Raw genomic sequence first — 24,238 nt, forward strand, 5'->3', positions numbered from 1 at the left:
GTATGTTGGTCGTAACTACTTCTGATATATGGATGCACTGCAAACGACCCCTAAAAATGCCAATTCTAATAAGGGCCAACAAGATTTCCAAATGAAATGTCACAAGTGACGGCACTGGTAAAATCCAAGAAGTTGAGGCTTCTCGCAAGTATCAAGAACATCTCAATAAGTTCAACGCAGTAACTATCACAACGAGGCCCACATTTGGTAAACTAAATAAGAGACATTCAGCCAAAATGATTATTTTCTAGTTGCCAAGTCCCAAGATTTTGTGCAGATAAGACTTTCTTAGATCCAGTTAAGTGTGCAGCAAGATTTGCAATTTCTACTGATTGTTCAACAACATCAATCTTATCTTGCAGGCACAATTTCTTTTCCACTTCCCCCTCCGGTTATTGCTGGTTTTGAGAATCACAAGCGTTAAACATCAGAAAAAACATCAAGAATGATACATGAAGGCAACTTTTTTTTGTTTTTGGTCTGATATGAAGGCAATTTAGCAAGCATAAAATGTACTGCAAGTGAACATTCAATTTAGAAAGGATGAATCTTATCTAAAACTGAGACTTTCCAACATCTGGGACTAGCTTTTGGCTTTTCTGAAGTCCCATGGACCATTCGAGTATGGGTGGACAATTCTTGTTGCCATATCAACTAGTGTATTGACTTACAAAAACCTTTTTGACATCAAATAGCAGCCATTCACTGAATTGGGAAAAATTATCCATTCAGAAAATTTTCCTCTTTGGAGGCTATTATCGAACAAACACTAGTAACCACAATGGTTCCACATCCGATATGGTCTAAATGTGGTGCATCTGTTTATGCAGATAGTCTCCTCACTTGATACCAACATTAGGGATCAACTTGCTGTCAAATTTTTCAAATCCCTACTTTACTAATACATTTAGGCAGTTAGTTACTAACAAAATAATGGAATTTACTAACATGGAATTATTGACATGTCTTGAAATTTACGACCACCGCTATAAAGTTATTGATCAGGGAAATGAGCTGGGACAAAGTTTTGAATGACGGAGCTGAGCACATAGGTTAACGTCTTTCCTTAATAAAAGGCAGGCATATGTCATTTCCTGTTAATGCAAAAACAGATTACGGAAGAGGCATTTTGAAATCCTGGTTGGCCCTCCATCAACTACGCAAAAATGCCAGAAAAAGATGTTGCCATTCCACGTTGTGACAAACTCAGAAGCTGCTGAGCCATTTCTCACTTTAGAAACAAGGAGCAATAATTGACCGGCCAAAAAATAAAGAGCAATAATTGGTATTAGCTGATGTCTGATTGGATATTTATTATTCCAGTTCCGAAAGTGACGCAAGAGCTTGCTCTTTGCGACAACGTAGATGGAAACTATTAACTTGACACCGGCGGCTTCCGGTTACTCTTCACAAAAGACGAGAATAGCAGGCGCATAGGACTGGTCCAGAAAGATCGGTCATATAGCAAGATCATGAGACTACAACCCTAATTGATGGTTGAAAGACAAACAACTTTTTGACATTTCAATTTCGGGTGAGAAAAAAACAAGGGTGGGGAGATCAAGAGAAATCTGTCTGACCGGGAGCGCATGTGAAGGTAGAATCAAGAAAGATGCTCCTGGGTCATCAAAGACCAAGAGGAAAGGTCCAACACAGACATAATTAAATAAAGGGCGAAAAGGCATAGATCTGCTTGGTAAGTTGTCAGCATGAATTACCCCCCACTATCTCAAAGTTCTCTGAATTGGGTCCAAAAGTCTCAGGCTCATCCAGTCTTGCTCATTAAGTTTCAGATTAATTTAATCATAATTGAGATGTGACTAAGCAAGTGGGTGAAAAGGAAAGGCATGAAAATTATGGACTAGTAACAGGGGAATCAATGAATTTTTGGGTATCTACCTGTAATCTCTATTCTACTAACCGAAGTTTCTAGAGCATCTCAAGGTGCGTTCACACTCGCCCAATAATTGGTCAAATATCTTGATCGGCAAGGAACATTTACAATCTTTCTTGGTCGCACTTGCAGGTATGTTGCACCCAATACATGGAAAATTTCAAAAACAGCGCCCCCAAAAAGTCAAATTGTTTTTATTCATATGCTCCACACAAAAACATCAGCATCACCAAACACTGACTGGTTTTTATCGCCAAAGGCAACCTCTGAGGATCGAGAGGGGGCGGCTTTCTTTGTCTCCTTTTTTTAGATGTTTCCTTGAAGTTTCTGTGCACCTTTGGGTGGCTCTCTGTTGTTATTGTCTCTCTCTTTCCTCTGCCCTGTGTGAGAGATAACTCAAGAATCAACCTTTCACATTAGTCAATAGGCTGCAGTCCGTCTTTTCGGCACGGTATATTCTCTTGCTAGCTCAAGGTATTCCTCTCTCTCTCTTTCTCTCTCTCTCTCTCTCTCTCTGTTTTTTGGTCCTTTGATAAATGTTTTCTTGTTCCTGTTCCTCTACTTTCTTTCTTTTACGGGGGGTTGATCTGAATCTGCGGGTTTTCTGTAGCATGTTGGGAGTATTATGTGATATCTGAATCACTTGGTTTGCTTGAATTTTTCTGCTCTTGCCCTTTTGATCAGTGTTGGTGGAGGCGTTGTTGACTTGGATTTCAAGTACTTTATTTTTGCTTCCGTGTGGATACTGAGTTTTTCCCTTGTTTTACCCAAACATCCAGGGGAAGATTTTGCAAAGCCGACACCCGAAAATTTGGACGGTTGATTGAAAGGAGAGAGAAAGAAAAAAAGGGGGGCCTTCTATTCACTTTGTTCTTGCCCTTCTTCTTTTTCTCAATCTTTTGCAAACAACTGTCTTCTGGGTTTTTGTGGGTTAGGTTTTCATGGAATCCCTACTCACAGAATATTCTAGTTCCTTGAATGGGTTGAAGTTTGACCTTGGATCGATTTCGATCCACCCAAATCGTAATCTCATTAATGGGTTCAAACACGATGCTGAACCCAATAACCCCAGTACCAGTGCATCGCCGGCTTCCAGTAGCTTGGAGGTGGAATCTCCAGAAGATAGTGATACCTCCAATTCAATTCTCAAGTTCATAAGCGAGATGCTCATGGAGGAGGAGTTGGAGGAGAAAAACTGCATGTTGCAGGATTGCTTAACCGCCCTCCAGGCTGAAGAAAAAAATTGGCATGATGTCCTCTACCAGAAGGATACCCCTTCATTAGATCATTCATCGCCTTCTGTTAATCAAAACTTCGAGAGTAGATATGATCATTATTCCCCTGAAAATAGCAATTCTGATGGTTGTTACAACTGTGCGACTGTATCGAACCATTTTAAGTTCAATGGAGCTTGCGAGCAGAGTAATTGCAATGGCTCTCGTGCTGCTGTGATTGATTCTCCTTTTAGCTCCTATCTGGATCTTGACTCATATAGTGGAATACAAGCAGCTAATGAGCCCCTTTTAAGTGGAACTACTGATATACTTGGTGTTGGGGGTAACCGGACAGTGTTTCCAGAACCAAAAGAAGTAATTGATCACGCTGGGTCAGAGGGTGAGGGAAGTCAGTGTTCTCCGAACAGGGGAAAGAAAAGTCACGGACGGGAAGATGGAGAGTACCAACAAGGAGGACGAAGTAACAAGCAGTCGGCTATTTTCGTGGAAGAAGAGTTTGATGAACAAACAGCTTTGTTTGACAAGGTCTTGCTTTGTCAAGGTGGAAGAGATGACCAATTATGCCCTCTTTACGATAACCCAGAAAAGTTAGAAAATGAAGAGTTGCAGCAGAATGTGCTGGCAAAAGGATCCAGTAGCAGCAGCAGCAGCGGCAACAGCAGTGGCAGAACATCACGCAGGAGGAAAAAGGGAAGTGAAGGGGATATGGTGGATCTGTGGACCCTTTTGACTCAATGTGCACAATCCGTGGCAAGCAATGATCATCGAAGTTCACATGAACTGCTCAAACAAATCAGACAGCATTCTTCTGCCTATGGCGATGGCACCCAGAGGCTGGCCTATTATTTCGCCAATGGCCTTGAAGCACGTTTGGTAGGCACAGAGACGCCATCCTATTCGATGCTCATAGGTAATGGCGCATCTGCTGCTGAAATCCTCAAATCCTACCAGGTCTACGTCCAAGCGTGCCCCTTTAAGAGGATGTCGAATTTCTTTGCAAACAGAACAATCATGAAAAGGGCTGAGGAAGCACAAAGGCTTCACATTATTGATTTTGGCATTCTCTATGGCTTCCAATGGCCCTGCCTCATTCAACGTATCTCGAGAAGACAAGGTGGCCCTCCCAAGGTCCGCATGACGGGTATTGAGTTCCCACAACCTGGGTTTAGGCCCTCGGAGAGGGTCGAGGAAACTGGGCGACGGTTAGAGAAGTATGCCAAGAGATTCAACGTGGACTTCGAGTACCATGTGATTGCAAAAAAGTGGGAAACCATCCAGTTAGAGGATCTGAACCTCGAAGGAGACGAGATGATTGCGGTCAACTGCTTGCACAGGTTGAAGAACCTGGCTGACGAATCAGTGTCGATGAACAGTCCGAGGGATGCCGTTTTGAATCTGATAAGAAGGATTAATCCGGATATATTCGTTCACGGGGTGGTCAACGGCTCCTATAATGCTCCTTTCTTTGTCACAAGGTTCCGAGAAGCGTTGTTTCATTTCTCTTCGCTGTTTGATATGTATGACGTGAATTTAACTCGGGAGGATCCCCAGAGGATGGTCTTTGAGAAAGAGGTGTTTGCCAGAGATGCAATGAATGCCGTCGCATGTGAAGGTTTCGCCAGGGTCGAGAGGCCCGAGACATATAAGCAATGGCAGATCAGAAATATGAGAGCAGGCTTTAGGCAGATTCCGTTGGATGAAGAGATATTTAGGAAAGTGAAGAGAACGGTAAAGGCAGACTACCACAAGGATTTCATCATAAATCAGGATGGATATTGGATGCTCCAGGGATGGAAAGGAAGAGTGATCCATGCACTCTCGTGCTGGGTACCCGCTTAGGGATTTGGCTAAGAATTGTGTGCGCTTTCGGAGTATATTTGTATCTATTCTTTATAGATAGTGTTTTGCTACGAAAAACTGATGCCATGTATAGCTTAGTTCCATATTGCTGAGCCTACTGCAGAATGTTTGGCCTCTGAGCTAATGTAATGTAAAGAGCTTCTTCATTTTCATTTCAAGCTTAGGACAGGACTATCATGATCTTTTGTTCTCCTAACATGTTATGGTGGAGTTATTTCACGGCTGGTATTTGTCGGTTTTTTCGCATTGACATGAAATAGCTCACCTAGACAGTATAACAGACGGAAAGAAAGATAGGATGGGTCATTCAAGAGCAAGAAAATTATCAAAAAAGTCTTAAATTTATTGCACTTGTGCCACTTCAATCTTAAAGTTTTTATTTTGACTAATTTAGTTATAAACCTTTTGACAATTTGGCAATGCAGTTCAAACGGCCAATTTTGATCGGAAATTGATGACGTAGACGTTGGCCGTCCTACATAGCACGGTCGACACTGTCGTGGAAATTTTTTGAAATTAGAGTATGAGCTTGCGACTGGTTTGCTCGAAAGCCCACTGCTTCATGTTACAAGTCGTCAACATATGATTGAAAGCAAATGAGCCTCAAGAGATAAGCTGAACTGGTTTTACAGTAACCAGCAAATGTTCCAAGTGCAAAGGCAATTGTAATTGTAAGCAGGAGTAACCATTTTTTAAATCTGATGGGCATAGTAATCAGCACCTACAAATAAATTGCTCAATCATAATGTAGTTGACATGCATTGGTCAAGCCGGCAAACTGAAAGAATTTCTAATCTCACTAACGAACTCACAGTGGGATCAGATGATGCCCAACAGCCTGGGGGCTATGTGGCATCACCTTTACGCCGGACATGTTTTAGTCCTTACCAGTTACATTTGAGCTGGATTAGAGGTGATCAAGGGACCAGTCGTGTTTTGTAGCGAATTAGATCTAATCTGGCTTGCCAAACCCGAGATGCAAATGGACAGGCGTACACATGCCCTATTTTCGTCGACATACCAACAGCTCAAATAAGCTCAATAGTCTAACCAATATCCACAATTTGACCAAAGACAGAGATGCTTAATTCTCTGCATTTGATTGACCTCTCTATCTCTCCCTGTTTCTGAAAACCATGATGGAAGCACAGAGCAATTGGGCAAAGAAATTCTATGTAGTAGAGAATCGAGATTTGGCATAACATCCTGCGCAAACAAGAACGAAAGGGTTCTCAATTTCTCTTTTGGCCACACAGAGGGTTCTGTTCAACAGCATCTAGTGTGTGTTTGTGTGTGGGTGAGAGATAGAGAGTGGCTAAGAACATTTGCTTCTTTTTGGTTTCACAATGCTTGCTATTATGACAACAAAACAAGCACTATAATTCTATCAATTAAATGTCTAACAGATACGGTGGAACAACGATATCAATGAGCATCCTAAGACGGTACGTCATATGTTCTTATTTTTCTTGTTGACCCTTCGATGGTCTCAGAATATTCCAATCTAGCTTTTCCCGTTTTGGTTGCTTGTAAAAAGTTCGACTGCCAGAAGGCAATGACTGTTGATCACTTTGCATTGTTTTTGGCGATTTCCTGGGATACGGAGTTTCTGCTTCAACTTCAGATTGCTTTCTTTTAAGTTCTCCATTCCCTTCGGAATTCTGCTTATCAAAGCTAACAGGTTCTTCTCCATTCATTGCAGATCCATTATCCCTGTGGCATTTAGAAGAGACATTGGATGTCAATGTACATTCTACAATATCTTCTCAATCACAAACATTACTCTTGATTCTGAGACAGCAATTTCCCCAATACAAGTATTCTGTAACTCGCAACCAAGTAGCATCACCAAATTGCATCCTGCTAACAAATCAACTTTAAAGACAAATTCAAACCCAAGTATCCCCCTTATATAGTCTGCATTGGAAGTGCTGTTTTGGTCATCCACAAAGCCAGTACTTCTTGATGAGATAAGAACCATCAGTATCAGATCTAGAGAGAAAAGGGGGAAGGGGGCAAAGCTCTCTCAAACTAAAGTTTGCATAATTTGCACTATGGACAGGGAAAAAAGAATAACAGGAGCAGGGGAAATCAAATTTTTCACTAAGCAGTTTATGTATACTGCAACAAATCTCCTTTCTTGGATTGTGCCTTAGATCATCAGTCTAGTTTGAAATCCTAAGACGGTCATGTTTCAGCTCATTCACAGAATACACCCAAATTTGAATTTCAGAACATGCACTAGGTTGGATTCACGTGCTGTGTAATAGCAGCAGGAATGACAAAGCAACCTCATGAAAAAACTACAAAACATGCAGAAGAATTCTCTGATTTTTTTGCTGGACAACTTTGTGAAGAATTAACAGAGAGAAAAGGACCAACAATTTCCAGATCTAGTACACTATCCTCATACCTGAAAGAAGATCCTTCACTTTGAGTACCAGAAGATGTCGCTGGAGCATCTGGCTGACGAAGATTTACCGCCTCTTCATTCATTTTCTAAGGACAAGACACTTTGACATGAACGGGAAACCCAGGACCAGAACTACAACTGTTATCATCAGGCTACTAGGATTCACTACTTACATCTATAGAAGGATTAAAACACTGGAAAGACATCCGTCCGATGACTGCTCCAGGATGAGGATCACCTTCCATTATGACAACGCTGCACCAAGTATAAGAACCAGAACGATTAAGCAAGTAAACAAAGGAGTAAAGATATAATTCATTGTCACAGCAAGGAAGAGGTGCTCAATAGACCTAATGTGATTGCACACCTTATTTGCATCACATCTCTAGAACAATCCTAAATATAGAGAGATGATCAGAAACAGAAAGGCCACAGTGCACCCACACAATTCCATTCGCAACCTTTCAAATGCCTGCAGTTATACTAAGAAAAAAATTATCATAGCATATCGAAAGAATAATAAATTGCGATAGACATTTTCATGATAAACACCATATATGTCTGAGGCTGTCCTGATGCACACAGATAAGTAGATTTGATAGGTGTAGATCTACCTATAGCCAGGAAAGTAACAAATCGAGGGATCTGCCTTACAATCTAGTCGAAGTTATCTTCATAATAATTCTGAAGTGCTGAAGAAAACATACGGATGAGTCAGTGACCGAAAGTCTTACGGATACCGCACAAAATACGAGGTGAGACATTAACCCCTCTTAAAAGCAGGTATACATGGTTCACGAATTTCTCGGTTGTCCTTGCAGTCATCCTCTTAACAATCAAGCAGTGCAAACAAGCATAACAAACATTCCAACAGATGAATGGACGACTGCAATCAAATAAGCCAATCCATCCACTAAAACGTCATCAATCAATCAATCAGAACAGTTTCTCAGACGCACCATTTCTTACGAACCGAAGCAGAGGAAAGGAAATCCCCATTAGCTTTCGCTTCATCCTCCTTCTTGGGCTTCTCCTCCCTCGCAGCCGCCCTTTGCATGAACTGCCCAAGAAACGAACCCACAAACAACAAGAATCGAAATTTATCAGTCAAGCCAACCGCACGGCCATAACCCTGACTGGGTTTTCCCGGAATGAGCCTCACGCTCGAGAGCTCGAGCTCGGGTCGTCACCTTCAAATTCCTCAAGGTGCTCGAGAGCTCGCGCTTCGCCATTACCAGCTACGAAGCTTGCTCGGATTCGCTCGCGAAAAAGAGCCAAGAAAACGCGAGATGCCGAAGCGGCGCTGCGAAGAGTTTCTTCTCCAGCGAGGTCGTGATGACTCGATCAAGATCTTGTCGGAACAACGGACGATCAAGCCTTCGGTCTCCTTCAGGAGTCGGGGACTCGAGAGTCGCAGAGAAGACGAAGCGCGAGCGCCGAACCCTAGCTGGCGGCTGGTTGTGCAGAGTGACTGGGCTTTGGTTTGGTGTGGGCTTGGCCCATTTATTCACGGCCCAACCCAAGAGGGGGCCCCTTATTTAGTATCAGTTTTCTGCAATTTGCGTTTATTGAATCAGGGCAAATTATAACCAAGACTATCTTACAAATTCGGTATACAAAGTGATTTGTTAACTTTTTTAATTGGGTACAGACCCAACAAAAAAAAAAATTTATTGGGTGTTCGAATACGACCCATTTCGCTTGTTCGAAGATTGCCACGTCACGAGAAAAATCGATTTTCTTAACGTCCGGTATTTAACGGATCGAGGGCGGGTTCCAGTTAGGATTAGGCCCGCCTATGATTGAGAAATGTCAAGCTTAATTGGGAAAGCGGAGCCCTAGAAGAAAATAGGGCATTTCTAGGCCTGTCCATTTGCATCTCGGGTTTGGCAAGGCAAGTTAGGTCTAATTTGCTGCAAAAGACGGCTGGTCCCTTGATCACCTCTAATCCAGCTCATATGCAACTGGTAAGGACTAAAACTTGTCCAGCGTAAAGGTGATGCCACACAGCCCCTAGGCCATTGGGCATCATCTGATCCCACTGTGAATTCGTTGGTGAGCTTAAGAAATTCTTTCAATTGCCGGCTTGCCCAATGCATGTCAACCACATTATGATTGAGCAATTTATTTGAAGATGCTCGTTAAGTGTGTCCATCATCAGACTGAAAAAATTTCTGTAAACCTCTCGCACATTAATCTCAAGATAAGGCCACCACAAGCATCCATAATTTATGTACGACACTCACTTGAGTAACATACATTTTTCTTTCGATCACTTGAATTCCACTTTGTTTAAAAATCCTTCACTTGAGTGCCATCAACAAAATGTTTGGCCAGGAAAACCGATGTGACATTAATTTAATATAAACCTTTTGCCATGGCTCGCCAACAAAATGAAAGCAATAAATAAGTGGTAGATCTATTTGTCCTAAATTAACGAATTGGGCAAAATTAGGTATACCCCGATTTGAGGAATTAGGAAAATTTACCTTCTGAAATTTGCAATGGAGAGCTTGAACAGGAAAAGAGGCTCATGATCATGCGAGTCACCATCACACCGCTTAGTACATACCCAGGAGTATGCGCAATTCGAGTTCGTTTGTATAACAAAGAGTGTGCGCGTGCGTCGGTGACGCTAATCCAGTCCTTCGTTTCTTTGCTTTGGATGTTGCAGAATGCAGGGAGGAAGGGTGAGGCCGACGTATGCAGATCAACCGACAGAATGCACTCAGGATGGTCGATTTCATTGTCGATTATTACGAGTCCATCGAGAGCTTCCCCGTCCTCAGCCATGTCGAGGTTTTGGTTCATTCCGTCCTCCTTGAGCTTTCATTTCCATGTTATAATTGATTGGACAGGGTCAACAACAGTTATCTCGAATGATGGGAGTAGAAAATTCGACTCTCTTTTATTTCCCTTACAAAGACGGAGTGGTTAGAGAGATGCAATCACAGTACATCTGCATGTAAGGGAGGGATACAGAGTTCGGACACAGGTCTTATTATCGCCTAACGATCATCTTGTAACAGCTAGGCTTTCACTGGTGTCTCGATAGCAACCTCCCCTGGATACTGAACGCTTTCCGACTTCTTGTCAGCTTCCCAGAGTTCGGGCAGTGCCTCGCGGATATTATGGATGCTCTCTAATGCATGGTCGACCCCCTTAGTTCGGTGAGCAGTGCCAACCTACATACATCGATGTCGTGACCGAAAAATTTCAGGATTTTTCTTTATAGCAATCATCAATGCCTATTCCAAGCATCAATCTTTATGCTATCAAATAAAGAATGACAAGCAGTAATTCAGATTTTCCATCGATAGCCTACCAGCACAGTATGTAGCCCCATTTGTTTCCCGGTCTGTAAGTTACGGACACTATCATCAAAGAACACCTGAAATGAGAAACAAACTACAACGTCATAAACGATTGTGTAAGGTTCGTAATTGAGCAAATCACAGTGAATCAGACCTGGTCGGAGGCTTTCATCCAAAATTCAAAATGAGAATAACAGATCTGAATTACCCAGACTTATAAATATAGACCACATTTGACAAGGGAGTCAAAAGTGAAATGAGTTGTTCTAGAAGGTAAAGTCATGTCCCTTACCGTTCTCTGAGAGTTTATGTTAAGTATCTTAAATGCTTGTTCAAATGCTTCCTCAAATGGCTTGCAAACAACCAGACTTTTACGAAGCATCGCATCCGCATTAACACCAGCAGCTTCATCGCGGGAAACAGGCCCCATTTGCGGGCATCTCAAATTATTGTCTTTCTCATCAGGTGAAGCACTACTTTTGTTAGTAGGATTTAGAGTCTCAAAGCATATAATCCCATCAAAGCAGTCCTCCAAACCAAGCCTGGCAAGAGCTCTAGCTGCGTGAGCTTTGTCTCCATTGGTAAAAATCTGATGAAACAACCAGATTCACAAGGAAAAGGCTCTGATCAGCAAACAACCCAGTAATAGAATCCTCCTACCTAAAGAATTTAGTACGAGAGCACAGAACTTACAAACTTGCGGATTGGAAGGCTATGTAGAAGATGTCTTAATACAGGGTCAGGCTTCAATAGATTGTATGGCAATGTCCCGTGAACAAAACTGTGAAAAGTGCATAATATAAGGACTTTACCGCCTAAAACAACAAAGAGATACAGCTAAAAGGCAGCCCAAGACAAAACAAAGAAAAGGGAAAAGCAAGTACCCATGAAAGTCATCGTAGTCAAAATTATATCCAAGTGCCTGTAATCAATTAAAGCCAGAATAAATCACTCGTTAGCATAATTCACTAAATAGTACACAAAGATGACCGCTTGATGAAACTAAAAGGTCCAGTGCAAACCTTCAGACCAGCCATAGTCGTCCCATAATTCTTGTAAAGTGATAGACACAATTCGGGAACTTTACTCTCCTCGATATGAAGCTTGTGCACCATATATTCTACGGACAAGAGAATTTAAGGAAAGACATTTGTGAGGAACGCATGCTAACTCAAAGCAAAATCAAGAATTTTGATCGCTGAATGCGTTACCTTGAATGTTCTTGGTAATCTGCACTGACAGTCCAGAACTAAGCGGATACAAAGTGTCATCTAAATCTGCAATTTGAGTAATCAACAGCACGTTAGATTCATGACATCGGTCAAGTCATCGTAACTTGGCTAGAAGCAAATCAAAGACAGAATGAGATAGAATTTAAGGAAGAAGGCATCGACCTTGATAAAAGAAAACCTTACCAAATAACAAGCACTCGTATTTGGGCTCTGGAGCCTGCTGGTAATTGTTTTCGTAATCCATGTTCTGAAGATACTAAAGGATGAAAACCTGAACAGAACCCACGCATTAAAACTGAATCAGACAACGCGCTATCAAAGTTTAGGAAACTGCAGAAAGGCAAAGACTGGTTGTAATGTTTAAATTGGACACTCCATGAGATTATTACTTCTGCATAGATATATTCAAAACCACCCCAAAAAAAAAGAATAATTAAAAGCTCACAAGATCGTCCATTTTTGCCGTGAAGATTACCCCCAAAAAGAAAGAAAGCTCAAAGTTTCGACCTTTAAAACATCCCCGGCGGACAGAGGCAAGCTGAAGGCTAACAGACAATGTAAAAGGAGGACAAGCGCAACAGAACACAAAATTTTTAGCATGACAGCGAACTGATCACTGAACTGCAGTCTTGACCATCACTATCAACAGCAGATCTAAATCCAGAGAGCCTCTCACCAGAACCGCGACAAGCGAGCATAATGTAACCGCCAAAAACAACAGATCTAGTCCATCGCAACCCGAAAGCACGAAATCATACGCAAGAGTTCACGAAAAAGCAACCAGAAAGCCACACAATGCATCCGGAAGCAAGCGTTATTACCTCAGAAAAACTGCAGAAAACGCGAAGGATGCTCTGAACGGAGAAACCCAGAGAGGGAGAGAGACGTAACTTGGACCACAAGAAGAAAGCAGAGGGCTTTAATTGACGAAATGACTAGGGGACAGAGCGCAGAGAAGTCGTATAAATAGACGAGACGTGACGCTTGGCCAAAAGGAACCAGAAGGTAATGACCCAATAAACAAGGAAGGATCCTGGAAAGCTACGTGTCCCTGTCGGGGGATGGATCATCGTGGATGTATCCTGGGAGGAAGAGACATCGCCACGCACGTTTCTCAGCGTACGCACGTACGTAGTCTAGCAACGAAGAAACACTTTCACCATGAGCCACGAAATGGGTCTAGTTATGTCACAGCTCAATCTCAAACGAAGTATTTTTTTCGATGTATCTTATCAACGAGTACCTTTGAAACATTTATCGGGCAACCAAACAGAAAATTTTAGATTTTTTTCAAAGGTGCTCTTGATTTCTGTGATACGATATGATTTGAAAACTTTTTCTCCCGGGATACTCACCAAATACCCTTTGTTTCAAAAAGATTAGTTGACAACATCCAGGCCACACCTACATCATCAGTTACGTACGCGTCATTATGGGTTTAATATAGTTGACCAGTGTGGAACGCAGATAACCTTCCATCTGAACATGCACATCAAAATATGTTTCTTTCCTTGGTCTTATGGTATGTCTGATAATTAGTTGTTGACTCTCAGGGCCCAACCCGAAGAGAACCTACCGGCTTTACTGGCTTCTGAATTTGTATTATCCTTACAATATGTGAAATCCATTGAATGTACTTGAGGATGCACCAGCAATTTCCTTCTCCTTAAGCAATTGGCATAGGCGCTACTGTACATACAAGCAAGTCGTTGCACGGCATACAAGCAAATCATGCCATGCGACGATGTACCCTTATGCTTCCAATCGAAAACGGAGTACAAAAGTGCAATTCATTCGCTGCTGCGATTAGGTCGACGCCCGGACGTATACATCGCTGTGTCGGACTCTTTCCTCGTGCCTTTTCATGGAAAGGCAGAGGTTGAAGAATCGTTTATCACCTTCCTGCCTTAGTCAAATTTTACTGCGTCAGAAATCTGCCAGGGATTACACCGACAAAATGCAATCTCGCGTTTCTCAGAAGGATTTCGTTTAAGTGGAAGATGAAATAAGGGTGCTACAGCGTGTGGGCCAATATCTCTTTCCCTTCCTTCACCTATGCGAAAATTTCAAAAAGCATTTCACATCATGCAACCTGACAACCACATCAAGGGTCATCATAATCAAATTAAGCAGAGGACACCATCGGCATCTTTTATCAAAACGAAGGAATTGGTAAAGACACTTCCTTTCCCTGACAGCATCATGCAGTATCAACTTTTCATGAAGCGAAATAGTTTGCCTTCTTCTCTGTCATGTCACATGGACTTTGATTCGTTGAACTGAATTACATGTGAGATAATAACGCGCTTGGTGCATGTAATGACGATGGAAGAATTCAATACCACAACAATATGGAACTGCAATCTCAGATTTCTCTCGGAATTATTTCAGAAGATAAATATAGAACACTGTAATGCAATGTACAGCTTCTTTTTTTTGGGCTCCGGCAAAGACTTCGGGAAACAATCCAGATCATTTACAAAAAAAGTCTCAGCTAGAATTCCTGAGAACTAAGTCGGGACTACCTGTGGATCCAAAGGAGGAGGCGATTCGTCGTCCTCCACTGCACCAGTCTCCGGAGTCTCTGCACTCTTCTCTTCCACTTGAAACCCTAGCTTATATATGTCATAATTGGTCATCTCACTCGACTTAAATGGTCGCTCACCTAAAACACGGAGCAAATCGTCCTGATGAAGAACCTCCTTTTCGAGCAACAGCTCAGCGATCTGAGCAACATGCTCTTTGTGCTCCGTTATTAACTCCACCGTACGCTCATATGCCTTATTTACCCACTCACGCACCTCGCCATCAATAATTGCAGCAGTCTTGCTGCTGTAGGGCTTGGTCATCTCAAATCCATCCTCTCTTTGAGGAAAAGAGAGGAGTCCCACTTTGTCGCTAAAGCCATATATTGCTACCTGGGCATAGGTCATTTTCGTCACCTTCTCCAAGTCATTTTGAGCTCCCGTTGATATTTTACCCAACAAAACCTGCAAATTTACATGAATATTCAACTCATCAGCATCGAGGTTTAAAGATTGTAACCTCACGGGAACTTATTTGCCTCATTGATCTTTCTTCAAATCAATGGGCAAAGATGAAAGAAAACATTTTCTGCACTTCTGCTATCCACAAAGTGAAGGTCAAATAAGATTTCCGTAAATCACCTGTTCGGCTGCTCGTCCGCCAAGGGTCATACATGTCATGTCGAAAAGCTGTTCCTTGGTCATGAGGAGATTCTCATTAGGCACATATTGGGCAAATCCTAGAGCAGCTGTGCCACGAGGGACTATTGTCACTTTCAGTAAAGGCTCCGTATGCTCCAAGAACCAACCAGCCACAGCATGACCTGACTCATGATACGCAACGGTGCGACGTTCTAGTTTGCTTATCACCTGCTCAAAAACCAAAGGTTAGATTGATTTATCTCTCTTTATACAGGTCCAAATTAGAAAGTCACTATTTGACATCATCTTTACATCAATCCGTGCCAAAAGCAACAAAACCAGTTATGAGATCAACCCATAAGATCAAACATCAAAGTATTTGCCAAGAGAAAGACTTCTCACTGTTCATAATACTAAATGGCAAGATTGTGAACAGCCCAAAAATCAGGTGTGAAGACAAGCAACAATAACTGAAGCACAAGCTCACTGTCCGGTGACGCTTATCAAAATAATTTCTAGCTTTACTTTCAACCAATAACCCCATAAGAAGATGAGTAAAAACGAACACAAAAAAGCTAAGACCAAAAGCCATCAGTTGGAACCACCTACTGACCATCTCTATCATTAGTAAAGAAAAGCTATGATGGTTTCCATTCAATAAGCAGTAAGCTTAGCAGCCACAAAGACACAATAAACTTCTTAGTCGGGTCATTGTGAGAGAGGATCCTAGAAAAATATAACATGTTTACAAGAGAACAGAGTTGCTGAAATTTAAAAAAATAAGAAAAGACCAAGAACCAGCATGATGGAGTGGAAGAGAGAAAAGCCACATTACCCTGTTCTTCTTCTCCAAACCACCTATAATCCTATCTATAGCTGCCTCAAAATGTTCCATGGTGACCTCAGTTGACTCGTTCCTGGCAGCAATGAGAGCAGCTTCATTACAAACGTTAGCTATGTCCGCACCAGCAAATCCAGGTGTAAGGGCTGCAAGCCTTTGTGAATAATACAAAGGTTCATGATCAAGCTTAATCTTTTTCAGGTATATCTGGAATATTTGTTCACGGCCTTTGATATCAGGTTTATCGATGGAGATTTGCCTATCGAATCGACCAGGCCTCAACAAGGCTTTGTCTAAGATGTCAGGCCTGTTAGTGCCAGCAAGCACGACTATCCCCGAGGTGGTACCAAAGCCGTCCATTTCTACGAGCAACTGGTTAAGTGTGCTCTCACGCTCATCATTGGCACCAGAAAAACCTCCACGTCCTCTCGCTCGACCAATTGCATCAATTTCATCAATAAATATTATGCTGGGAGCACACTGTCTTGCTTCTTGAAATAAGTTTCTCACTCTTGAAGGCCCAACACCAACAAACATCTCCATGAAATCGGAACCTGATATAGATAGGAACGGCACACCAGACTCTCCAGCAGTTGCTTTTGCTAAAAGAGTCTTCCCTGTACCTGGAGGACCAACAAGAAGAGCACCTTTCGGAATCTTTGCTCCCAATTCTTCATATTTCTTCGGATTCTTGAGAAAATGCACAAACTCCATAATTTCTTGCTTCGCTTCATCACAGCCAGCGACGTCTTTAAAGAATACCTAGTCAGAATTGAAACAGGATACAAATTTTCTGGTTTAAACATTTTAAACCTCCCACGACAAAATGGAAAAAGAGGAAAAGGATACAGCACAAAAACAAGGGAACTATTTCATTCAACTGACCTTGTTCTTGGCATTTTTATCCACTTTAGTAACATGAGCCTTTCCAATGTTAAATATACCCCGAGCACCCCTCCCACTACTGCCACCAACACCTAGGCCACCTTGCATTCTCCGTCCCATGTACAAGAGGGATCCCAAAAGCAGAAGAGTCGGTGCAAATCTCAATATCTCTTGGTACCAAAGCATCTCAGAGACATAAGTAACAGGAACATAATCATGGGGGTCAACGCCTAATGCTTCTTGAGCTTCCTCCAATTTCTCTTCAAAAGATTCAACACTTCCGATATTGAAGTAGTACTTATACTGACCTCCATGTCCTCTTGCAACATTGCCACTCTTGGGTCCTTCGCTGACCTCATCGATTGTTTGATTTGGTGGTGAATTTCTTACATACACTTTTGCCACAGATTTGTTAGAAATAACTATATGGTCCACCAAGCCTGGTTCCAGAAGCTTGTTTTTGAACTCTTGAAAGCTAATCTGTAATTTACATTTTCAACAAGCACGAGAATAAGAAAACAGACTAAATCTTCAGTCTTTAGACGAAGATTGCATACGTGACCCCAATCAGAAAAAGATCACAGTTCAACCAGCATAATGCATAATATGAACATGAACAGCAAAAGAAAAAAAGACCAAATGGCCTGCCTGAACCTAAGCATGCTCATTATGGGCAAAAAAGTAAAAATAAAAATAAAACCTTCAGCATGCTCATTAGCAGATCTACCTGCTGTTGTTCACGAGGACCAAAAGAAAAGGAGGAAAGGAACAGTCCAATCACTACCAAGGGCGTGATCAAATTCTGGAACTGCTTCATGAAAGTATCCTGATTGTCGTCTGCATTCGAATCCCCTGAAAATTGGGTAAAAACTTTAAGGGAACTGCTTTACATTGATTAATTTAAGTGGAAAGCTGGAAAGAACTACAATGCAGTGCTTAAAAGTGTGCATATAAGTCACTTTGCAATCCATATATCCATATCTGCATCTAAGCTAAAGTTTAGGTTAGTATTGCAAGGATAACCAAATGAAGAGCAAACAACAAACAAGCATTTCCTATTTCAGACAAGAAGGAAAGATCTGGTTCGAAATTACTTCCGTTCATTCCTTCACTCAACCAAATTTCATCTTACTGCAATTACTTCTGTTCATTCAATAATACAGTATTCCCACAGCTACTCCACAGAATACTATTGTGAAATACATCCATCCACAGATCATTTACAGGTTACAACGAGAACTTACCATTCTTCGGGTCCATCTCAGAACAACAACTCAATCTCAACTAATTCAACCAAGAGAGCCTCAATTTCTACCCATAATATGGGTACTTTCCCATCACAGTGTCTGAACACGGTACAAGCAGGGAGGGAATTGTCCAACTAAAATAATGGTCTAGCAGAACAACTCCTAGAAAGCGAGCAGCCACCAACATTATGTCTTTAGCACACTCATTACACAGTTTGTTAAGTTTTGACAAGCTAGAACTAATCCCCTAAACTTTCCCATCAACACCCTGGAGATTCACAAGTGAGACGAAAACTTCACACACAACATATGTATACGATATAAAGAAACAATTCCAATGTTGTGGACTTCAATACCAGACAGAAAGACCAACTAGAAACTACAATATACAGCTTATACGTAAACAATCCAGCACGACCTCATAATCTAGTTAAGTGCCAGGCGACTGTTCATCAAACAACACATGATGCAGCAAATATCGACAGCAAGTGGTCATCTCCAATGTACAATATAATATACCTGATTGACGGAATGAAACCACTCAACAATTCAATTCAATAAAAAGGAGACAAGACAAAAAGGCAGACCAAGACAGAGATTTCAATGCACCCATAGAAATTTGTACCATGGAGAAAAAAATCTACCTTTGGACTCTGATTTTTGGTCATTTCCTTTTGGGATTTCCTTCCTCCCCTTTGGATAGAAGTTCTCATAATCTGCGAAATAGCATCAGATATATGAGAGATCACAATAAAACCCACTTAGATAGTTATTTTTGCAGAGCTCAAAAGCCAAAAAGCTCTCAAAGACCACACGTGCAAACACCAATAACTTCTCAACTGCAACTGCCAAAGAAAGACACCGGCTTTGTTTCGGCAGAGATTGAACGATTCAATACGACGAATGTGCACTTACTCTTCTTTTTCGGGGCTTCGCTGGAGAAAAACCGGTGGACTCTGGGATTAGCAAGAACGTAGTTTAGATCGGACAAATAAGATTTAGCAGAAAACCCCTTGAGAACCCCAGCAGAAGCTAAGTATTCCCTAAAAAACCCTAACTTTCCATCCAATCCGCCTAGCCCGCCATCCAAGCGCGGCGTTTCCAATGACGCGCCACTCAACAGACCACCCGATCGTCCGCCACCACGGCACAATGCATTCTACAATCAAAGGACAAACGAAACCAATCAATACGCGAAAACAATGAGTCCCACTCGAAAAGAAAGAAAGGAGAAAGGAATCAAAGCAACGATGAACAAACCCTCGAGCGGGAAGATCTCGACAGCGAACGGCCAATCCTGGAAAAAATCATCGCTAGGGCACCCGGAAAGGGCGGGACTTTGCTTCAGCAGATCTGACAAGGCGGCCACTCCGGAGAGAATCGCCCGTCCCTATTTGTCGGAAAACCAGACGACGAGCAAGAAAAGCAGCTGAGGGTTGGTGTGTCTCGGGGAAGTTAATTAGGGTTTGACGTCGAGTCGAAGCTGGACATTAACGACTCCATGAACGAGGACAAGCTGTTCGCTTTTTTCGCGTGGCGGGGGGATGGAACAGAGACTGGTAGAGAAGAGATAGAGGAGGGGAGTGTTTGGGGCTGGAGGCGTTTGATGTCCAGCGTCGCGGTTCTCTGTGACTCTGGTTAGGGGCACGTATCGACCGTCGTCAGCGCAGGCGTAGGTTGAAACTTTTTGCCTTGCTTGGTGAACAAGACAATCCCTCAGGCGAAGCCCATGGTTTTGCCAAGGCCACCACTTAACCGTGTCATGCTCTGCAATGGAAGTTGGAAATAACGAGAAACTAACCCCGTGAATGCAAATAGTTCCCATCTTAAGCAATTCTCTCTCCTCGGCAAAATGACACGATCTATCTCTAAACTTTGATCAAATATGTAATTTGTTCTCTGAACTTTTAATCTGTCAAATGCAATCCCTAAAGTTCAACATAATGTACAATGTCGTTTTTGAACTATTAAATTGTTTGATGTGATCCTTGAAATTTTGATGCATGTTCAATTTAATCCCTGGATTATATGAAAATATTCAATATTATCCACGAACTTGAATTAATAGAAAGACAATATTGAATATTTTCATTTTATTCATAGATTAAAATTGAATATTTACCAAAAGTTCAAGAACCACGTCGAACAAATTAAAAGTTCGGGGACCACATTACGTATTGGGATAAAGTTCATGAACTATATTGGACAACTAAAAATTCATAGAGTATATTGCACATTAAGTTAAAATTCAATAATTATTTATGTCATGATATCATCCCTTATGGTAAAGAGGTATCCAACCCATAAACTTAGAGTTTGTTAGCTGATCATAGATCTTCATTGGGCCCAAAGATAAGACCAATGAGCTTTATCGTATAGCTTTTCGTTTTCTCAAAGATGAGGACAGCTCGAGGAGGAGGGCTCGATCCACATCCCCACAAGCCAAAGCCCATTTTACCTTCTCGGTTCCCTCGCTGACTGATCAGTAGTTACCTGCAATCATCCCCTTCGTTCCCACCACCTGCCCGATGGGTTTCGTCGGATCGATGTTGAGCTCGCCGTGAAGCTGGCAAGTCTTGCCTCTCAGGAGAACACATGGAGACCACCTGGATGCTTCTTCACTCGAGAACTGTCCCGGTCGGGTTGGGTTTCAACCTGCAAAGGGCGCGCTCTCGCGGGCATTTCATCAAACACCCGCAGTGCGGCGAACGCGAGAGCGGTTTTCGCCTCGACCGGACCGTCAATAATTCCTCCCAAAGCTCGTTCCTTTATCCGAAGGTGTCGAGTGTTTCGTTATCATCGGCAAAGACGGCGAGAACCCATCTGTTGCCTCCTCTCAAATGCTCATACTCAAGCAATGCAGCTGCAGAATCTCGAAACCCCATTACGAAACTCTTCAAGAACTCGTCGCTCGATGCGGTGAAAGAAAAGCTTGTTCAGTTAACGCCTATAGATGTCGTCAAGCTGTCTGGGATTCTGTCCATTTCAATTGCGACGGCGAAGTGGACGGCCCGTTCGCTGTTGAACCCTTTCTTCTGGATGTATTTTAGCTGGAGTTGGTTGTTTTGGCCCTGGACTGTAGCCATAGCTTCGGCGATTTATGGATTATATTGTCTCCGTAAGCATTTACAGGGCGAAGCTAAAATCTTTGAGCAGCTTGCTGTGGTCACTTCAGCGTTTACTTGGCTCACCCTTGTCCCTCCCGCTCACTTCAATGGTTATCTCGAAGGTTGGCCTTTTGTTTTTTTCTTCGTGTACCATTATTTCTTTTTCTTCAATGTCAGTGTGAGAAGAAGACTATATGGCGATTACTATGCTCGCCCACATGATCCCAAGTGGGATATTGACCCACCTAAATGGCTGCGCCTCTTATTTTGTGCTGGAGTCATGGTTGGTCACTGGCTTGCCGCCTTTGAAGGGCCGGAGCTCCACCGCATCCCAGGTGGATGGAGCAATGTAGGGGTGTGGGTCTTGATATTGATAACTATCTCGATGCATTACAATTCCACATTGTATCTCGCGAAATATTCAGAGAAGGTGGTCGTGCCGACTGCAGTTGTCCAGTTTGGACCATATCGGTGGGTTCGTCATCCCATTTACGCATCTACAATACTTCTGTTTGCCACATATTGTATTGCACTTCGGGCTCCTTTGAGCTTGCTGTTTGTTGTTGCTGTATGCTTGTTGTATTATCAGCAGAAGGCAAAACTGGAGGAGGCGGTGATGGTTGAGACGTTCGGGGAAGGATATTTGGAGTATGCTGGTAGAGTCAAGTACAAATTCATTCCTTTGGTATACTAGGGTGTCATGGGTATGCTGCAGTTATCTCTTGTGAATTATTTAGGTATTGAAATCTATTTTATGACCTTGAGGTGGAAGTTATTATAATTATCATAATTGTCTCTGTTGCAACTTCTCTTGCCAATTCTACATAACCGTTTGTGTTGCGACTTCTCTTGCCGCTTCTACTTAGTTCTTTTACAAGGTTAATGCCTTTGACTTATATTACATTTTTGTCACACATCGTCGGTTATCCCGATTTCAGCAAGATTTTAAGGAGAGTTATTCACTTTAGTCACGAGGCCTAGTTCACAGTCATAGAGCCTATGAATACCGTAAGTTTTGTAGACTTGATTTTACATTCTTATCCACATATCACATCTGGGAAGGGCTTGAACAGCCCGATGGCATTGTAAGTGCTGATGTTGACTTCAACTTTATATTTTCTGTTGATATGTGATTATTCTGCATGTTCAGTTGTTCCATCTCAATTTGATGAAATATGATTGTGTGAGAAACTGTGTTGCTTGGCATCACTCTTGGCATAGAAGCCACTAGACTTAATGAAGGTGATTATTCTCGAGTCAAAGTTGCAGAGTAATAGGAAAAGCCAGTATCTTCCCTTCTTATCTCAAAAACTAGAGCTACATAGGTTTGACAAATCACTTTAAGGAGTAAAGGATCTATGGGAGGGGGTACTGGTCATTGACATGAGGTGGCGAGAAGGAAAAGCCTTTGTATGAAAGGATGAAAATAAGAAGAAGAAGGAACTGGCAATGGGGAATGCACTTTTTTTTGCTAGTTGGAAATTGACTGGAAAAATTTATTTGGCAAAATACTAGTTGCAGACTTGCAATGTTTAGAGATACGGAAGTTGAGACATGGGAACAGATAAGAGTTGTTTTTATCTTTATTAATGCCGGTAAAAGTTGGTTGGTGAAGATGAAATGGGTGTTTACTTGTTTGCTAGAGAAGTACATCCTGTGAGTATAGAAGCTTCGGTAAGTAGAGAATGGTAGTGGACTGGACACATGGAAAACAGCTGACACCGATGTCAGAGGCTTGAGGAGGAGGGACTGACTATTGATGTTGGACTTTGACGTGGCTTGGCATAAACTGGAAATAGATTTTCACTAGTACTGTGGGATTCTACTTCTTGAAGAAGAATATATAGGTGAAAACCAGAAAAGAGCTTACTCCAGGTGCATGTGTTTACTTAGTGATCAAGATGAAAACAATACTATGCCAATATCCTTGTATATGCAAGCATTGGTGCACAAAAGATCTTTCAGCGGATACCAGAAAGAGGTCACTCTTGTGTGTTATATCTTTGGCACTCCACCAAAATAGTAACGGTCTTTAACATAATTTGTTCGATCAAATTTCCAAGGAAGTTGTTTGCATTGTTTTTCTTATATTTCTTTTGGGTCTATTATAAATTTTCCTTTGGTATGTGACATTATGTGACTGGCATCATCTTGCATTTTGCCCATTATGATTGAATGTTGGGTTAGAAACAAAATCAGGGGATGGCTCATCCATGGAGTCCAGGAGGCAGTGCTGTGCTCTTCTGATTCTTTGGGAGTTATCCCCTTTGTTTGTTGGCTTAGTATTCTTTAGCGCAAATATCTTGGATAGTTTAAGTTTTCTATAATGCTTTTCGGTTTACCCTGCCGAATAAGACAGAATATTAAGGCCTTCATGATTTAGAAAACACAAAGTCCTTAGGTATGTAGATTGCTTACTTGAAACTATTTTTCTTCCAACTATGTGTACTTGTATAAGCACTATCTGGTGTGGAGACTGTATGATGGTCTCAATGCATAACTAACGACCAGAGTACACCCTTTGCGAGTAATTGCTGAATCGATCCCTTTCCAAACCAAACTGCCTCTGAGATATCTCTCTTTGCTTTGCACTGTGAAAGAAGCAATGTGTTCGAGAGTGTCCTCGTGATTATTCAACATATGCATTTTAGAGTACCTAGAGCAGCACTACACTAGTAACCTCATAAATCAAGTCCAATGAACATCTCTATAGACAATGTGGAAACAATTCTCAGCGAACATCTCTGCATGGGATCATATGAATCCAGCATATCTCTTAGGACCAGGTCATTCCGTGTGTACATCCTTTTTTTCTTTTTCTCATATCATTTTTCAGGCTAGGATCCTTGACCTATAAGTGACTCCTTATCTAGTATTATGAGCGTCGCGGTCACGCAGTTGGTTGATATCTCCTCCGGCCTTGATCGAATCAACAGTTGAAAGCACTTAAGAGGGGTGTGTGTGTAACCACTTACTCGTGTATGATGTACATACTGCATATTGGTACGGGTCACTTGATGCACTTGGATCCGATTTTACGTTT

At 41.9% G+C, this 24,238-nt stretch overlaps 5 protein-coding genes and 1 long non-coding RNA gene across 7 annotated transcripts; 3 read left to right on the top strand and 3 right to left on the bottom strand.

Moving 5' to 3' along the window:
* The first annotated feature begins 2,075 nt into the window (after window positions 1-2,075).
* Window positions 2,076-5,185, top strand: LOC115683840 (scarecrow-like protein 30). The gene is made up of 2 exons (XM_030608477.2): window positions 2,076-2,368; window positions 2,674-5,185. The coding sequence occupies exon 2, from the start codon at window positions 2,836-2,838 to the stop codon at window positions 4,966-4,968; it is 2,133 nt and encodes a 710-aa protein (XP_030464337.1). The 5' UTR covers window positions 2,076-2,368; window positions 2,674-2,835; the 3' UTR covers window positions 4,969-5,185.
* A 960-nt stretch (window positions 5,186-6,145) lies between these two features.
* Window positions 6,146-8,842, bottom strand: LOC115683848 (uncharacterized). Its single transcript, XM_030608485.2, has 5 exons — window positions 8,593-8,842; window positions 8,362-8,462; window positions 7,576-7,657; window positions 7,403-7,488; window positions 6,146-6,702 (listed from the first exon to the last, which is right to left on the bottom strand). The coding sequence occupies exons 1-5, from the start codon at window positions 8,632-8,634 to the stop codon at window positions 6,450-6,452; spliced, it is 564 nt and encodes a 187-aa protein (XP_030464345.1). The 5' UTR covers window positions 8,635-8,842; the 3' UTR covers window positions 6,146-6,449.
* On the top strand, window positions 8,841-10,713 carry LOC130137831 (uncharacterized). The gene is made up of 2 exons (XR_008816286.1): window positions 8,841-8,943; window positions 9,882-10,713. It is a non-coding gene; the product is annotated as an uncharacterized LOC130137831 (long non-coding RNA).
* On the bottom strand, window positions 10,288-13,017 carry LOC115683847 (uncharacterized protein C24B11.05). Of its 2 annotated transcripts, none has more exons than XM_030608482.2 (9): window positions 12,770-13,017; window positions 12,132-12,219; window positions 11,928-11,993; window positions 11,739-11,836; window positions 11,601-11,638; window positions 11,410-11,497; window positions 11,009-11,305; window positions 10,728-10,793; window positions 10,288-10,587 (listed from the first exon to the last, which is right to left on the bottom strand). In XM_030608482.2, the coding sequence occupies exons 2-9, from the start codon at window positions 12,190-12,192 to the stop codon at window positions 10,432-10,434; spliced, it is 870 nt and encodes a 289-aa protein (XP_030464342.1). In that variant the 5' UTR covers window positions 12,193-12,219; window positions 12,770-13,017; the 3' UTR covers window positions 10,288-10,431. The 2 variants fall into 2 exon arrangements, with proteins under 2 accessions (XP_030464342.1, XP_030464344.1); XM_030608484.2 differs by lacking the exon at window positions 12,770-13,017 and adding an exon at window positions 12,625-12,755.
* A 1,270-nt stretch (window positions 13,018-14,287) lies between these two features.
* On the bottom strand, window positions 14,288-19,652 carry LOC115683838 (ATP-dependent zinc metalloprotease FTSH 10, mitochondrial-like). The gene is made up of 8 exons (XM_030608475.2): window positions 19,349-19,652; window positions 19,004-19,247; window positions 18,733-18,804; window positions 17,569-17,693; window positions 16,842-17,321; window positions 15,951-16,718; window positions 15,116-15,343; window positions 14,288-14,938 (listed from the first exon to the last, which is right to left on the bottom strand). Exons 1-8 carry the CDS (start codon window positions 19,397-19,399, stop codon window positions 14,459-14,461), a joined length of 2,448 nt encoding a protein of 815 aa, XP_030464335.2. The 5' UTR covers window positions 19,400-19,652; the 3' UTR covers window positions 14,288-14,458.
* Window positions 19,653-20,481: 829 nt separating this feature from the next.
* LOC115683845 (uncharacterized) lies at window positions 20,482-22,000 on the top strand. Its single transcript, XM_030608480.2, has one exon. The coding sequence runs from the start codon at window positions 20,684-20,686 to the stop codon at window positions 21,887-21,889; it is 1,206 nt and encodes a 401-aa protein (XP_030464340.2). The 5' UTR covers window positions 20,482-20,683; the 3' UTR covers window positions 21,890-22,000.
* Window positions 22,001-24,238: the final 2,238 nt, after the last annotated feature.

Source organism: Syzygium oleosum, unplaced genomic scaffold, assembly GCF_021117445.2.
Source record: "Syzygium oleosum isolate NSW1041296 unplaced genomic scaffold, Sole_v2.1 Sole_v2.03, whole genome shotgun sequence".
In the NCBI taxonomy this organism is placed as follows: domain Eukaryota; kingdom Viridiplantae; phylum Streptophyta; class Magnoliopsida; order Myrtales; family Myrtaceae; genus Syzygium; species Syzygium oleosum.

Excerpts from the sequence above, each read along its gene's own strand:
- LOC115683838 (XM_030608475.2), bottom strand. The coding sequence starts at position 19,399 with ATGATTTTTTCCAGGATTGGCCGTTCGCTGTCGAGATCTTCCCGCTCG. Across the intron at positions 19,248-19,348 it reads CGAGATCTTCCCGCTCGAGG|AATGCATTGTGCCGTGGTGG; the intron begins GTTTGTTCATCG and ends CTTTGATTGTAG. Across the intron at positions 15,344-15,950 it reads GTTTGGAGAAGAAGAACAGG|GTGATAAGCAAACTAGAACG; the intron begins GTAATGTGGCTT and ends GTTTTTGAGCAG.
- LOC115683845 (XM_030608480.2), top strand. The coding sequence starts at position 20,684 with ATGGAGACCACCTGGATGCTTCTTCACTCGAGAACTGTCCCGGTCGGG.
- LOC115683848 (XM_030608485.2), bottom strand. The coding sequence starts at position 8,634 with ATGGCGAAGCGCGAGCTCTCGAGCACCTTGAGGAATTTGAAG. Across the intron at positions 8,463-8,592 it reads GCACCTTGAGGAATTTGAAG|TTCATGCAAAGGGCGGCTGC; the intron begins GTGACGACCCGA and ends TTTCTTGGGCAG. Across the intron at positions 7,658-8,361 it reads GCTTCGGTTCGTAAGAAATG|CGTTGTCATAATGGAAGGTG; the intron begins GTGCGTCTGAGA and ends TACTTGGTGCAG.
- LOC115683840 (XM_030608477.2), top strand. The coding sequence starts at position 2,836 with ATGGAATCCCTACTCACAGAATATTCTAGTTCCTTGAATGGGTTGAAG.
- LOC115683847 (XM_030608482.2), bottom strand. The coding sequence starts at position 12,192 with ATGGATTACGAAAACAATTACCAGCAGGCTCCAGAGCCCAAATACGAG. Across the intron at positions 11,498-11,600 it reads GACTACGATGACTTTCATGG|TTTTGTTCACGGGACATTGC; the intron begins GTACTTGCTTTT and ends CACTTTTCACAG. Across the intron at positions 11,306-11,409 it reads GCCTTCCAATCCGCAAGTTT|ATTTTTACCAATGGAGACAA; the intron begins GTAAGTTCTGTG and ends TTGTTTCATCAG.